The sequence below is a fragment of the Symphalangus syndactylus genome, chromosome 4 (genome assembly GCF_028878055.3).
Source record: "Symphalangus syndactylus isolate Jambi chromosome 4, NHGRI_mSymSyn1-v2.1_pri, whole genome shotgun sequence".
Taxonomy (NCBI): domain Eukaryota; kingdom Metazoa; phylum Chordata; class Mammalia; order Primates; family Hylobatidae; genus Symphalangus; species Symphalangus syndactylus.
Genome location: NC_072426.2, coordinates 124,091,860 through 124,105,893, shown reverse-complemented (window position 1 = coordinate 124,105,893; position 14,034 = coordinate 124,091,860). Strand labels below are relative to the sequence as shown.

General features: G+C 35.1%; 1 protein-coding gene across 6 annotated transcripts in view; it reads left to right on the top strand.

Annotated features, from left to right (window-relative positions):
- Positions 1-14,034, top strand: part of LRBA (LPS responsive beige-like anchor protein) — a 786,161-nt gene that overhangs the window by 217,764 nt on the left and 554,363 nt on the right. For all 6 annotated transcript variants that reach the window (XM_055276087.2, XM_063638262.1, XM_055276088.2 and 3 more), the window contains exon 34: positions 8,808-8,869. In XM_055276087.2, the coding sequence (XP_055132062.1) occupies positions 8,808-8,869 (62 nt within the window). The remainder of the gene's footprint in view (positions 1-8,807; positions 8,870-14,034) is intronic.

The following is a 14,034-nucleotide window of genomic DNA, read 5'->3' as shown; positions in this document are numbered from 1 at the left end:
TATTGATGGGACGTATCTCAAAATAATAAGAGCTATCTACAACAAACCCACAGCCAATATCATACTGAATGGGCAAAAACTGGAAGCATTCCCTCTGAAAACTGGCACAAGACAGGGATGCCCTCTCTCACCGCTCCTATTCAACATAGTGCTGGAAGTTCTGGCCAGAGCAATCAGGCAGGAGAAGGAAATAAAGGGTATTCAATTAGGAAAAGAGGAAGTCAAATTGTCCCTGTTTGCAGATGACATGATTGTATATCTAGAAAACCCCATTGTCTCAGCCCAAAATCTCCTTAAGCTGATTAGCAACTTCAGCAAAGTCTCAGGATACAAAATTAATGTACAAAAATCACAAGCATTCTTGTACACCAATAACAGACAAACAGAGAGCCAAATCATGAGTGAACTCCCATTCACAATTGCTTCAAAGAGAATAAAATACCTAGGAATCCAACTTACAAGGGATGTGAAGCACCTCTTCAAGGAGAACTACAAACCACTGCTCAATGAAATAAAAGAGGATACAAACAAATGGAAGAACATTCCATGCTCATGGGTTGGAAGAATCAATATCGTGAAAATGGCCATACTGCCCAAGGTAATTTATAGATTCAATGCCATCCCTATCAAGCTACCAATGACTTTCTTCACAGAATTGGAAAAAACTACTTTAAAGTTCATATGGAACCAAAAAAGAGCCCGCATCGCCAAGTCAATCCTAAGCCAAAAGAACAAAGCTGGAGGCATCACGCTACCTGACTTTAAACTATACTACAAGGCTACAGTAACCAAAACAGCATGGTACTGGTACCACAACAGAGACATAGATCAATGGAACAGGACAGAGCCCTCAGAAATGATGCCACATATCTACAACTATCTGATCTTTGACAAACCTGACAAAAACAAGAAATGGGGAAAGGATTCCCTATTTAATAAATGGTGCTGGGAAAACTGGCTAGCCATATGTAGAAAGCTGCAACTGGATCCCTTCCTTACACCTTATACCAAAATTAATTCAAGATGGATTAAAGACTTATATGTTAGACCTAAAACCATTAAAATCCTGCAAGAAAACCTAGGCAATACCATTCAGGACATAGGCGTGGGCAAGGACTTCATGTCTAAAACACCAAAAGCAATGGCAACAAAAGCCAAAATCGACAAATGGGATCTCATTAAACTAAAGAGCTTCTGCACAGCAAAAGAAACTATCATCAGAGTGAACAGGCAACCTACAGAATGGGAGAAAATTTTTGCAACCTACTCATCTGACAAAGGGCTAATATCCAGAATCTACAATGAACTCAAACAAATTTACAAGAAAAAAACAACCCCATCAAAAAGTGGGCAGAGGACATGAACAGACACTTCTCAAAAGAAGACATTTATGCAGCCAAAAAACACATGAAGAAATGCTCCTCATCACTGGCCATCAGAGAAATGCAAATCAAAACCACAGTGAGATACCATCTCACACCAGTTAGAATGGCCATCATTAAAAAATCAGGAAACAAGAGGTGCTGGAGAGGATGTGGAGAAATAGGAACACTTTTACACTGTTGGTGGGACTGTAAACTAGTTCAACCATTGTGGAAGTCAGTGTGGCGATTCCTCAGGGATCTAGAACTAGAAATACCATTTGACCCAGCCATCCCATTACTGGGTATATACCCAAAGGACTATAAATCATGCTGCTATAAAGACACATGCACACGTATGTTTATTGCGGCACTATTCACAATAGCAAAGAGTTGGAACCAACCCAAATGTCCAACAACGATAGACTGGATTAAGAAAATGTGGCACATATACACCATGGAATACTATGCAGCCATAAAAAATGATGAGTTCGTGTCCTTTGTAGGGACATGGATGAAACTGGAAAACAACATTCTCAGTAAACTATCGCAAGGACAAAAAAACCAAACACCGCATGTTCTCACTCATAGGTGGGAATTGAACAATGAGAACTCATGGACACAGGAAGGGGAACATCACGCTCCGGGGACTGTTGTGGGGTGGGGGGAGGGGGGAGGGACAGCATTAGGAGATACACCTAATGCTAAATGACGAATTAATGGGTGCAGGAAATCAACATGGCACATGGATACATATGTAACAAACCTGCACATTGTGCACATGTACCCTAAAACCCTAAAGTATAATAAAAAAAAAAAAAAAAATTTGAAAAAAATGGAATTTTAAAAATTGAGTCTGTATTTCAGGGCTTTTCCCTAATTTATGTTTCGTATATGAAACTTTTTTTTTAAAGTGGTGTAACAACTTATGAACTATGTTTAATTTTATTACAGTGAGTAAGATGTATGTATTAAATACAGCGTCTCAGTATTGCAAGACATTGTTGCTTATTGGTCTTTGAATTTTATAACAGATAACATATTAAATACCCATAAGCATTAGCAATGGACACTTCTATATCCCTGAACAAAATTTAATTTAGAATGATTTTTTACCAGTAAATTTTGGTAAAATTGTAAGAAGGAAGAAGGTGTACTATTGCTCATATATAAACTTGAGCAGTGCCTATTCATTGATGATGTTCATAAAAATAGCAAACAAATCTTAGAGTTCTTATGTAACTTATGTATTTTATGTTGTGAGGAATGTTTTGGATTGTGGTTTCATGTACCGTAAAACAAAGGATTTAAAAAGAGGTGATTGGGGCCGGGCGCGGTGGCTCACGCTTGTAATCCCAGCACTTTGGGAGGCCGAGGCGGGCGGATCACGAGGTCAGGAGATCGAGACCAAGGTGAAACCCCGTCTCTACTAAAAATACAAAAAAAAAAAAAATTAGCCGGGCGTGGTGGCGGACGCCTGTAGTCCCAGCTACTCGGAGAGGCTGAGGCAGGAGAATGGCGTGAACCTGGGAGGCGGAGTTTGCAGTGAGCCAAGACTGCGCCACTGCACTCCAGCCTGGGTGAAAGAGCGAGACTCCGTCTCAAAAAAAAAAAAAAAAAAAAAAAGAGGTGATTGTGCCTTAGTACTGTATAAGCAGCATAATACTGTACAAAAAGCATTAATATAAAAGGCAGGAGACTTTGGTTTTCATTCCGTCCTTGACAGTGACTAACTGTGTAACCAAACATTACAAAGCTTCTTAATTTTTAAAAAATATGCTTATGAGTTTTTTAGTATTAAAAATATTTTAATGAAAATTTCAAATTTTCACAAAAGTAGGAAGTACAGTATCTATGAACTTATTACCAGCTATCCAAACCATATTCATTTTTCCATAATTTGATATTTCTATTTCTCTTTATTTTGCTTTAGTATTTAAAACTATCTTAGATATTTAAAACTATCTTAGATGTCATGTCATTCAACCCTTGAATATTTAATAGCATGTAAAAAAAGACATTTTCTTACATAATCACAATGCTGTTATTACACCTAGTAATAGTAACAATAGTTTCTTAATGGCATCTAATACCCAGCCCATGTTTATCTTTAAGAAATATATATGTGTATATAGACATATATATATTTGTATGTGTATGTATGTGTAAATGTATATGTCTGTGTGTATATGTATATGTGCGCATGTGGGTGTGGGTGTGTATATATATATGTATATTTTGGTTTTGGTTTTGTTTTTTTTTTTTTGAGACAGAGTCTCACTGTGTCGCACAGGCTGGAGTGCAGTGGTGCAATCTTGGCTCACTGCAACCTCTGCCTCCCGAGTTCAAGCGATTCTTGTGCCTCAGTCTCCCTAGTAGCTGCGACTACAGGCATGTGCCACCAAGCTGGCTAAATTTTGTATATTTTGTAGAGATGGGGTTTTGCCACATTGCCCAGGCTGGTCTCAAAGTCCTGAGCCCAAGCCATCCTCCGGCCTTGCCTCCCAAAGCGCTGGGATTACAGGCCTGAGCCACCGCGTCTGGCCATATGCCCTGTATATTTTGAAGACTTGAAGTTAAAGCTAAAAGTTAAATTAGATGTAATATTTTATATTACATCATGCCTGGAATCACCTATAGCCTGATTGTCTCAATTGTAGTGATGTTAATTAACCCTCTTTTTCAAGTAGTTATAACCCTTTGTCAGGATTAATTTTTCTAAAGAGATTTTCCAAAGAACAAAGAGAACACAAGCTTGAAAATTTTAAATTATGTCTTACAATTATTATATGTGAGTTCACTGGATCCTTTTTATAAATATGATTAATTATAGTCTTAGTGATCTTATTTTTTCTGTATCTTGAAACATTTTGCTATTTCGCTATTACACATCAGCTATTCTTTACTATGCTGTGGACTAAAATAAAAAAAAAAAACCCACGAATGCTAGAATTGCACCTGGAGTGATGGTGCAATAGGAAAAGAAATAATTACTCTTGTTTATTAGCCTCTGTCATCGTATTGCTTTACCCAAAGTTTTGCATTGTGTTTTTTTTGTTTTTTTTTTTTTATTGAGACAGAGTCTCACTCCTACACCCAGACTGGAGTGCAATGGTGTGATCATGGTTCACTGCAGCCTTGTCTTCCTGGGCTCAGGTGATCCTCCCACCTTAGCCTCTCAGGTAGTTGGGACGATGGCGCATGTCACCATGGTCGTCTTATTTTTTTTAAGTTTTATTTATTTATTTATTTATAGAGATGGGTTTTGCTGTGTTGCCCAGGCTGTTCTTGAACTTCTGGCCTCAAGTGATCCACCCACCTCGGCCTCCCAAGACGTTGGGATTACAGGCATGAGCCACTGCACTCTGCCTGCATTGTGTTTTAAGAAAGTATAGGCTGGGCGCGGTGGCTCACGCTTGTAATCCCAGCACTTTGGGAGGCCGAGGCGGGCGGATCACGAGGTCAGGAGATCGAGACCATGGTGAAACCCCGTCTCTACTAAAAAAAAATACAAAAAAAAAATTAGCCGGGCGTGGTGGCGGGCGCCTGTAGTCCCAGCTACTCGGAGAGGCTGAGGCAGGAGAATGGCGTGAACCCGGGAGGCGGAGCTTGCAGTGAGCCGAGATCGCGCCACTGCACTCCAGCCTGGGTGACAGAGCGAGACTCTGTCTCAAAAAAAAACAAAAAAAAAACAAAAAAAAAAAGAAAGTATAAACTTGCAGTCTCAATGGGGCAAAAACTTTTTTTGGGGTAACCAAAAAATATCTTAGATATTACAATGGTTCGTGGCCCTCCAAAGGGTCACAGTATCTCTGTACAGTATATGAGCATGTTATTTAGCAGGAAGGACCTAACTGTGCTTAATTGTGTGTTAACTTGAGACAAGAACCTGGGGCATCCCATTTTTCTAAAAAGACGTGTGACAGTGTTCTTCCGTCTTATGGGATGATTATGTACCACAGTTTACTTGATACAGTTTCTAAGTAGATAAATGCTAAAGGCAGGTGTGCATACAATGATGACTAGAAGGAAAAGTTTATATGGAAATAAAAAATTCAGTGGATTGATTATTCTAAATGTTTGTAAATCTGTACAAGAAAATATTTTGCAAGTCTCAAGCAAAGAAGATGTCTGTCCTCTCTTTAACAAAATATTTAGTCATCCAATTTTTCCAAAATGTTGAATTTGATGATATAAATTCAGGAAGGAAAACCAGAATTTATGATAAGCTAGAGCCTATTAAACATGTATTTGAAATTTCGACTTAGTATTTTCAAGATGGATGTGTTTCAGATTCATCATGAGCATTTAGTTTTATCTAAAAGATAATGCTCATTTGGAGTATATGTGTATACCTTCAAAACCAGGAAAATATGGAGTAAAACTTCTTGACTTTATTATCCTTAAGTTCTTATTAAAGTTTCTCACAATGTTTATTGCCATCCTATTTTAAAAAATAAATTATTTAAGGTGACTTAAATATAAAAAACAAGAGAGTTATTATATTCCAGATAGTAAATAGTCATGACAATTTTTTCATGGTATACTTGAGGATTTAGATAGATCGATGGGTTTAGATGGCACTGGCTTACTGTCTGGTAAGTCATTTAATCCTTTCACTGAAGTGATGTATCTGGGTGAGTCTCCACTGAAGAAATTACAGTGGTCTTTGATCATAAAATTCCAGATTAGTGCAGGTATAAAACTCTTGGCTTGGTATCCCGAGTTTGTCCTTTTGAAAAGACTAACATTTTCTATCTTTGAAAAGCCAACCAAAAAATAATCAAACCAAACCCTATTATTCTACTATTCTACTGAGAGTTTTAGAGAGGTCAGATTGTGAGCTGGTTCAAATCTGTAAGCTTGCAGTACTTGGTTTCTTTTGATTGAGACAGTAATAGGGTGTGTGTGTTTGTGGGTATATAAAATGAAAATGATAGTTCTGGCAGGTTTTAGGGCCTTCCTTTGGTTAGTTCTTAGAGTATGACTAAATCTGAAGAGAGGTCTACAGGTTTATTATTTGTTTTTTTGCACATGTGATGAGTGTCATCCGTTGGCAAAAATTTAGGTCAAAAATAGAAGTGACGTAGGTTCTACATTTTGATGTTAAGTTACTTATTGGGGTTATCCTCTATTTCTTTGCTCCCAATGTTATTTTTGTGTTTACAGTACCAGAGTCCTTTAGACAAGGAGCTTAAGGTCTGTTATCAGGTCTCTCTTGTTTTCTGAAGCCCTTACTCATTCGAATTGAACATACTTTCCACCCTGCCCCTGCAGTACATATACCATCATTCTCCTCCACATTAATTGTTCAAACTGAACTATGAAATGTTATTTGACCTTTTACTAGCTTTGTCAGTGAATATATTTTTTCCTGAATATTCATATCCAACTAGAATATAGCTATGAACCTTCTTCTGGTTTGTTAGCCTTTACTATTGGAAAATAAGACTGAAATAAATAAATAGAAATGTGTATGTGTAAAATTTTTCTTAAGAATATATAGGTATATGGGCCGGGCATGGTGGCTCACGCCTGTAATTCCAGCACTTTGGGAGTCCAAGGCGGGCGAATCCCCTGAGGTCAGGAGTTCGAGACCAGCCTGGCCAACATGGTGAAACTCCGTCTCTACTAAAACTACAGAAATTAGCCAAGCATGGTGGTGGGCACCTGTAATTCCAGCTACTCGGGTGGCTGAGGCAGGAGAGTTGATTGAACCTGGGAGGTGGAGGTTGTAGTGAGCTGAGATTGTGCCATTGCACTCCAGCCTGGGTGACAGAGCGAGACAACGTCTCAAAAACAAAAATATATATATGTATATGTATGAAATATCTTATGATAAGTGTGGTAAGAGGGACAAAGGAGCACCTGTAAATCTCCCTAATTTTGGGTAGCTCAAGGTCTTTTTTAAAATTACTATTTTTCATTATCTGAATAGATATATAATGAAAGGGCCCATCAGGGCCCAATATCAGGAATTCTAGTTTCTCTAGAATAAAGCAATAAGGATCGATGACCTACTAATAGAAAGATCTGAATTTACTTTCTGGAAATAAATGGGTTTTGAAGTTGGAGCAAAACTGAACTTCTTTTATTATCTGGGTTAAATTTAAGGAAAAATGGCAAGGTTTCAGACCAGCAGAGGGCTACACCTGCAGTAAGAGATGGAGTATTGCTTGCCTTTTCTTTTGGCCTTGACAGTATTAGCCTGAAGAGCCATGTTCATCTTAGCCCTACAGAAATCACACTGTAGTTAATAATTTGCTTCCTAATACAATATAGAGACATTCTATAGCTAATTTTCTTGCCAGTGCTGACACTGTTACCGTCATTTCTATGTTACATATTTTTTGAGACATTGAGAAAAATGGTTCTAACATTTTTTAAAAAATGAAGGGGGTGAACAGCTCTTTTAACTTGAATGCTATTTATAAAGCTAAAAAATGCCAACATGTGCTATCATTAGGTTGGAAGCATTAGTATTTAAACAGGGAAAGAGAAAGAACTAAAGAGTAAAAAGATAAAGGGAATGGATAGGGTACCTGGAAGAGTTTTCTTCAGGAGAAAAAACAAGGTAATAGGATGTTTAAGAGCTATCAGGAATGATTTTAGATGTTATACCCTGGAACCTAAGCCTGTGTTTGCTTAGAAAAATGCAGAATAAAAAAAATTGTAATTTTTTTGATTATTAGTAATGCAATTTAATAATTTAGTCCCTTTAATTATTGGCATTGCTTTTTTAAGATACTAATTATAAAACGTTCTTTGAATGAACTACTTTATATTTTATTGGTAATTAAAACCAAAGACTTCTTTAAATAGGTATTAATTATATAAAATATCCATTCTAAAGATATTTTTGGTGAACCAAAATGAAACATGAAAGTAAATGAATTAATTTATAAGAAATCAACAATATATAACAGACAACGGCTTGCATTTCTGTTAAGGTTTAGTGTGAGGTCAGAGGTCAAGGTACTAATAAGAGTGTTTGGGATGTCTGCTGCCATGAAACAAAATGGAAACTTGATTGATAGCTAGAGGGTTGAAGGGAGAGAGTGTGGTGGAGAAAGCAAAGGTCAGGGAGCCATTTCCCTTCTCTGCATGTATAACGATCAACTCTCTCCAAAACAAAATGTAGATGATATTGATCAATATGGCATATGTTGTGCACATTTCTATGAGTATTGTGAAATGTCATTATATATGAAGTTGTAATAAATGTTTTAGTATTTTGAAAGCTGAAATGAAATACTTTACAAAAAATGGTGGTAGTTTTGAAGCCAGCTTTAAACTAACTATTAGTGTACCTTATTTAATCATGTGATTAAATGTGCATTATTAATAGTTTGAAAAAATAGTTTGAATAAACAGTTTGGATGAAATTGTAACAAATCCTCATTTGTTTTCTTTATAACTTCTTTTTTAAAATTCTCTTTAAAATAGGTCTGGTTTGCATGAAGTCTAGTAGTTCAGTTGTGGAATTGGTTATGCTACTGTGTTCTCAGGTGAGTGGCAAGAATAAATGTTGAATTAAAAGTAGATTATCACATGAATTTGTTTTCGTGGGGGATTTTATATTTGCATTACTGAAATTTTTGGTATAATTAAATTGTGAGTTTGCTGTTTTAAAATAATTTTATTTGTATTGCAAAAGGATTACTTCTTATTTTTGATACTTGCAGATAATTTTGAAGCAAGCATGAGAGGAAGTGAGAAACAAAAGTTATTAGAGTCACTTTAAAAATGTCCAGATCAAATGATCTTGATAATTTCTTTGCTGTATATATTAAGGTTATAAAAACAGATTTATTTCTATATCTTGTGGAGTGCCATGCTGACTCCACTGGGAATTATGGGTTTACTTCCCTTTTGTGCAGAGGTTATAAAATGAGCGATAAATGATTTTGAATCCTTGTCATTGGTAATTATTTCTGACATGCACGGTAGATTTGGGAAAACATTAACAGAAATGTGGCAGCTATCATAATAAGATGTAGAAAATAAATTCCTAAGAGCAAAATTACTTTAGATGTTCCAAAACCTCATACCTCATGTGGTAAACTTTAATGATATTTTTTAAAAAAACTTATATAAAAATCATGTATCCTGTGAGGTTTTCTTTTCTGTTTTACAATTAAACAGATGAATGTTTTTATTGAGAGTTTTCTTTGTAGTCTTTTAAAGTGATATCTTGCTGGTAGTAAATTCTCCCACTTAAAACTTTAAAATAGCCTTTTTTAATAGGAAAGGTATTGGTCTAGAGGTCAAGGGTTTTGACCCATTTCAAAACCTTTGACCTTCATTTACAACTCTCATGGTTTACTTGCCTAACGAATAAGGATAATGCAAAATTAATGTTTCTTTGCATCGATTTATTTGTTTTAGTGCCTATATGCCAAATTTATTTAGACTGTGCTGATGGACATTTCATGAATATAAATTAAAGAATCATAGAAGGTGTGAAAAATCAATACTATGCGTTGTCAATAAGGTGCAATAAGAACAATTACTTCTAGAGATTACACCTAATGGATTTTTGTAATGAACTTGTGAGAAGTAGTTACTTAGTAGGCTTATTATTCTTAGATTTGGTGAGAATCATGTTTCTCTAATTTAATCATCTCATTTAGAAAACTCCATTTCTTCAAAAGCTGACTAGATAAAATTTCTCATTAAGCCATTTGATTAGAAATAATTGTTTCTTTCTTGGATAGCAATTGCCATATAGCATTCTTATATCCACATGAAATTGCCCTCACTTTAAAAGAGCACTCACTTATGGTTTTGGATGTTTTCTTACAAGAATATAAATTTATTGTTCATAGTGATATAATTGTTTCATAGGTGAATTTTCACAATGAAGTTTTACTTTCTAGTTTAGAAGAATTGAATGTATTTTTGGTACATGGAAGCTATTTCCAATATAGTATATTGCATATTTTAATGTTAGGAGCTGCAAAGATAAAGAATGACATGTTTTAATATACCTATTTATCATGTATGTCACGGTACTGTTTAATACTAATGCAATCAAATGGGATATGAAGATCATGTAGTAGAGTAAGTTTCAAAAGTCAGAAATTGTCAAGGTTTTTGTTTGAATAAAATACATTATTGGGTATTTGAAGTCCTTAACATTTTTTGTGAGTTCTTCAAAAGTTCCATGGCATCTCTACAAGATGTAGCACAGTGTGAAAAATGATGTGAAAAATGAAGCTAGAATTAGCTCCAGATGTATACAGATTGTTCTGGGGTGATAATTACATTTTTCACTTTGAATTTTCCTAATTCAAAGAGGTCAACTTGGCAATCACAAAAGTGATTTATTTTGTTAAGAAGTGAACTGTCTTTTTCTACATGAAAGCTTAAGAGATATGAAATTGAATTTCAAGTCGACATTTTACAGATCCTGGGTGGGGATGGCTTGAGTTTGATTGATAATTTTTTTGGTCTGAGATAGGGTGGGAAGCAAAAGCTACCATCTTGCTAAAATTTTAATTAATTTTTTAAGAGGAGATGGAGAAGACTGAGTGCCAAAGATCGAAAGATCAGGTCAAAAACTACTTTTTAATCACATAAATAATGGGATATGCTTATGAACTTAACATCTGCAAATTTGATTCAGAACTTTACAAATTAGTTGGTGTTAATTTCATGACAATCAGCCATGCTCTGATTATTTTTCTTGAATCCATTCAAAACTTATATTCTGTGTTATTTTTAATAAGGTATTTAACTGAACTTTATTGCAAAAGAGAATTTAGAGCCTAAATTTAAGAAATGAGGAAATGATCACATTTGGTTAGCTGACAATAAAACCAAACAGATCACTATATATTTGTTTAGACTAAGATTGTCGTTTTCAATGTCCACTCATTCACCAATAGTTGATTAGGCACCATTTCATATTTTAGTCTATTTAAATGTTAATATTGTTTAGGCAAAATGTTATTAATTAGAGTTGGAAACCTCTCATAATACTCAGCATTATATTTTTGAGTATAATTAATATATGAGGTTTGTAAAAATAGATTTATGCATCTGTTGAATCCCATGTAGAATAATTCAAGAATGACTGAAGTTCCAAAGATCAATTTAAATCCTCTTTACTTCTTAAAATAAGACTGCTTATATTCTTCAGGAAACTGTATGTTCTCTGTTGCAAATACACAAAAATTGAACAAGTTCTCAACTGTGTTTCAGGTGGTTTTTCACAAGCATGCAACTTATTTGTGTGCCAAATTTTTTGTATATGTGTATAAACCTGTTTTAAATATATATGAATTTAAAGAAAATGTTAAATAAATGTTTCAAGTAATATTACTCCAGCATTATATAAAGTGTTTGTATCTTGTTCATTTGACATTAATATCATTTTTGAAAGACTTGACGTTGCATTCAAGGCCACTTTATGAAAGCGTTGCGTTGCTCATCCTAACTCAGTCTGACATAGATTCCAATAACACTACCTCCCTTCTTGGGTTTAAAGCTAAATTTATGTCTGTGCATTGTGAAGTGCATCATTTAAAAATGGTTTCAACCCAAAACATCTAATAAATAAATAATGTGTATGGCTACTCAGTAGTAGACTTTGTAGACTAGAAATCATTCCATCGGATACTCAACAGTCCACTATTGGAGAGGGCTGTCAGATAAATCTTGTGATAGCTGCATTCTTGTCCTGTAAATCACATATTATTGTCTGAGCCTTCTGCCAGGTCATCTATTCTTTTCCCATTTATCAGAAATGCATACAGTATATAGAAAAACTAGAAGCACCATGTAGTCTGGACTGGCATCCTGTCTGAGTAATTAATTAGCAGCAAAAGTTAATTTAAAATGCTATTTTAGTCTGATTATGCTTTAAAAAATTTTTCAACAAAATATGTAGATTGTTGCTGTTTTGGGAAATATTTTCTTTACATGAAGGTAATGATATAAGGTTTGGTCATTTTTGACTTGTGTTTCTTTCTGTACCCCTGAATTACTAATTTTAAATTTATAATAATTTATAATAAGAATGATAGTTCTTATGATTATTTTATGTCAGTTTTATGTTTGAAATTTTTTTCCTGAATCTTTAGTAAAACGTTTCTTTATTTTTTGTTCTTCTATACTTTCTTTTCTCTAATCCCAAGTTTCTTCTCCATTTTGAGTTTATTTTTTCTGAATATATGATATTAATATTCTTTTTTATAGTTATGATTTTATAGATGAATATTTTCAGTATGAGAAGATTATTAAAACACCTCTCTTCCACCACCCCCAAAAAGGGCAAACCAGCTCTATACATGGCACAAGGTGTCCTTTACCATTAGGTCTCTCTTAATGCCTGAACCTCATTTCTTACCACTTATTCTCAAGCCATGCTGAACTATTTAAAGATACCCAAATATGCCATTATATTTCTGTGTCTTGGTACATGCTTTTTCTTTCCCTAAACTGCCCCTCTTTCTTGGTGACTTTTGTTAGCTGCTGCTTATCATTCAGAGCTCAGCTTAATTATCTCATTCTCCAAGGATCATGTCTATAGTTGGTTTCTTTTTGTCTTAATCTTAGCATCCATTGTAGAATTTACCACAAATTGTAAGTAGAAATATGCTAATTGGTTTACTTGTTTACTGTTAGTATCCCTCTTTGTTTTCTAGATGCTATGAAGGTAACAGCTATTTCTGCTTTGTCCATTAAGGTATTTCTGGTACCTAGCACATTATGGCTTAGTGAATATTTATGGAAAAAATGAATCAGTTAGCTAGCTCCTAGATAAATTACAATCTCTTCTGGAAAGATTTCCTTTACTCCTCTCTTCCCTACAACTCTATGCCTAAATGAAGTATTGTGCAGAACACTCACCCATACTTAATTTCATTCTATATTTAAGTTGCCTGTTGTTTTCCTTTGTCTTCCATGTAGACCACAAATTTCTTGAAGACAAGCACTGTGTTTTTTTTTCTATTGTATCCCCAGCGTCCAGTATAGTACTGTTCAACCGTATAAATGTTTATATACTTGTATAATTGATAAATCAATGGTAACATGGATCATAAGTCACCATATTTTGGACTTTGCCTTTTGGTCTTTTTCATTAGGAAATACCTCCATACTTTCCTATATTAATTAGTTTTTATATTAAATCTTCATTTTCATTAAGACAACTAATTTTATCATTACTAAATAGTGTAGTTGTGTTCATTTATGAGCAGGGACTTTGGTTTTTCATTTTCTTGTGACTTAATCAGATTCACCTCATTTTTTTAAGACAGGGTCTTGCTCTGTTGCCCAGGCTGGAGTTCAGTGGTGCAATCATGGTCCACTGCATTCGACCTCCCAGGCTCAAGTGATCCTCCTGCTTCAGCCTCCCAAGTAGCTGGGACTACAGGCACATGCCAGCATACATGGCTAATTTTTTGATTTTTTTGTAGAGATAGGGTCTCCTTATGTTTGTCAGCCTGGACCTCTTTCTTTTTTTTTTTTGTTTGAGATGGAGTTTTGCTTTTGTCGCCCAGGCTGGAGTGCAATGGCGCAGTCTTGGCTCACTGCAACCTCCGCTTCCTGGGTTCAAGCGATTCTCCTGCCTCAGCCACCTGAGTAGCTGGGATTACAGACGCCCACCACCATGCCTGGCTAATTTTGTATTTTTAGTAGAGACAGAGTTTCACCATGTTGGCCA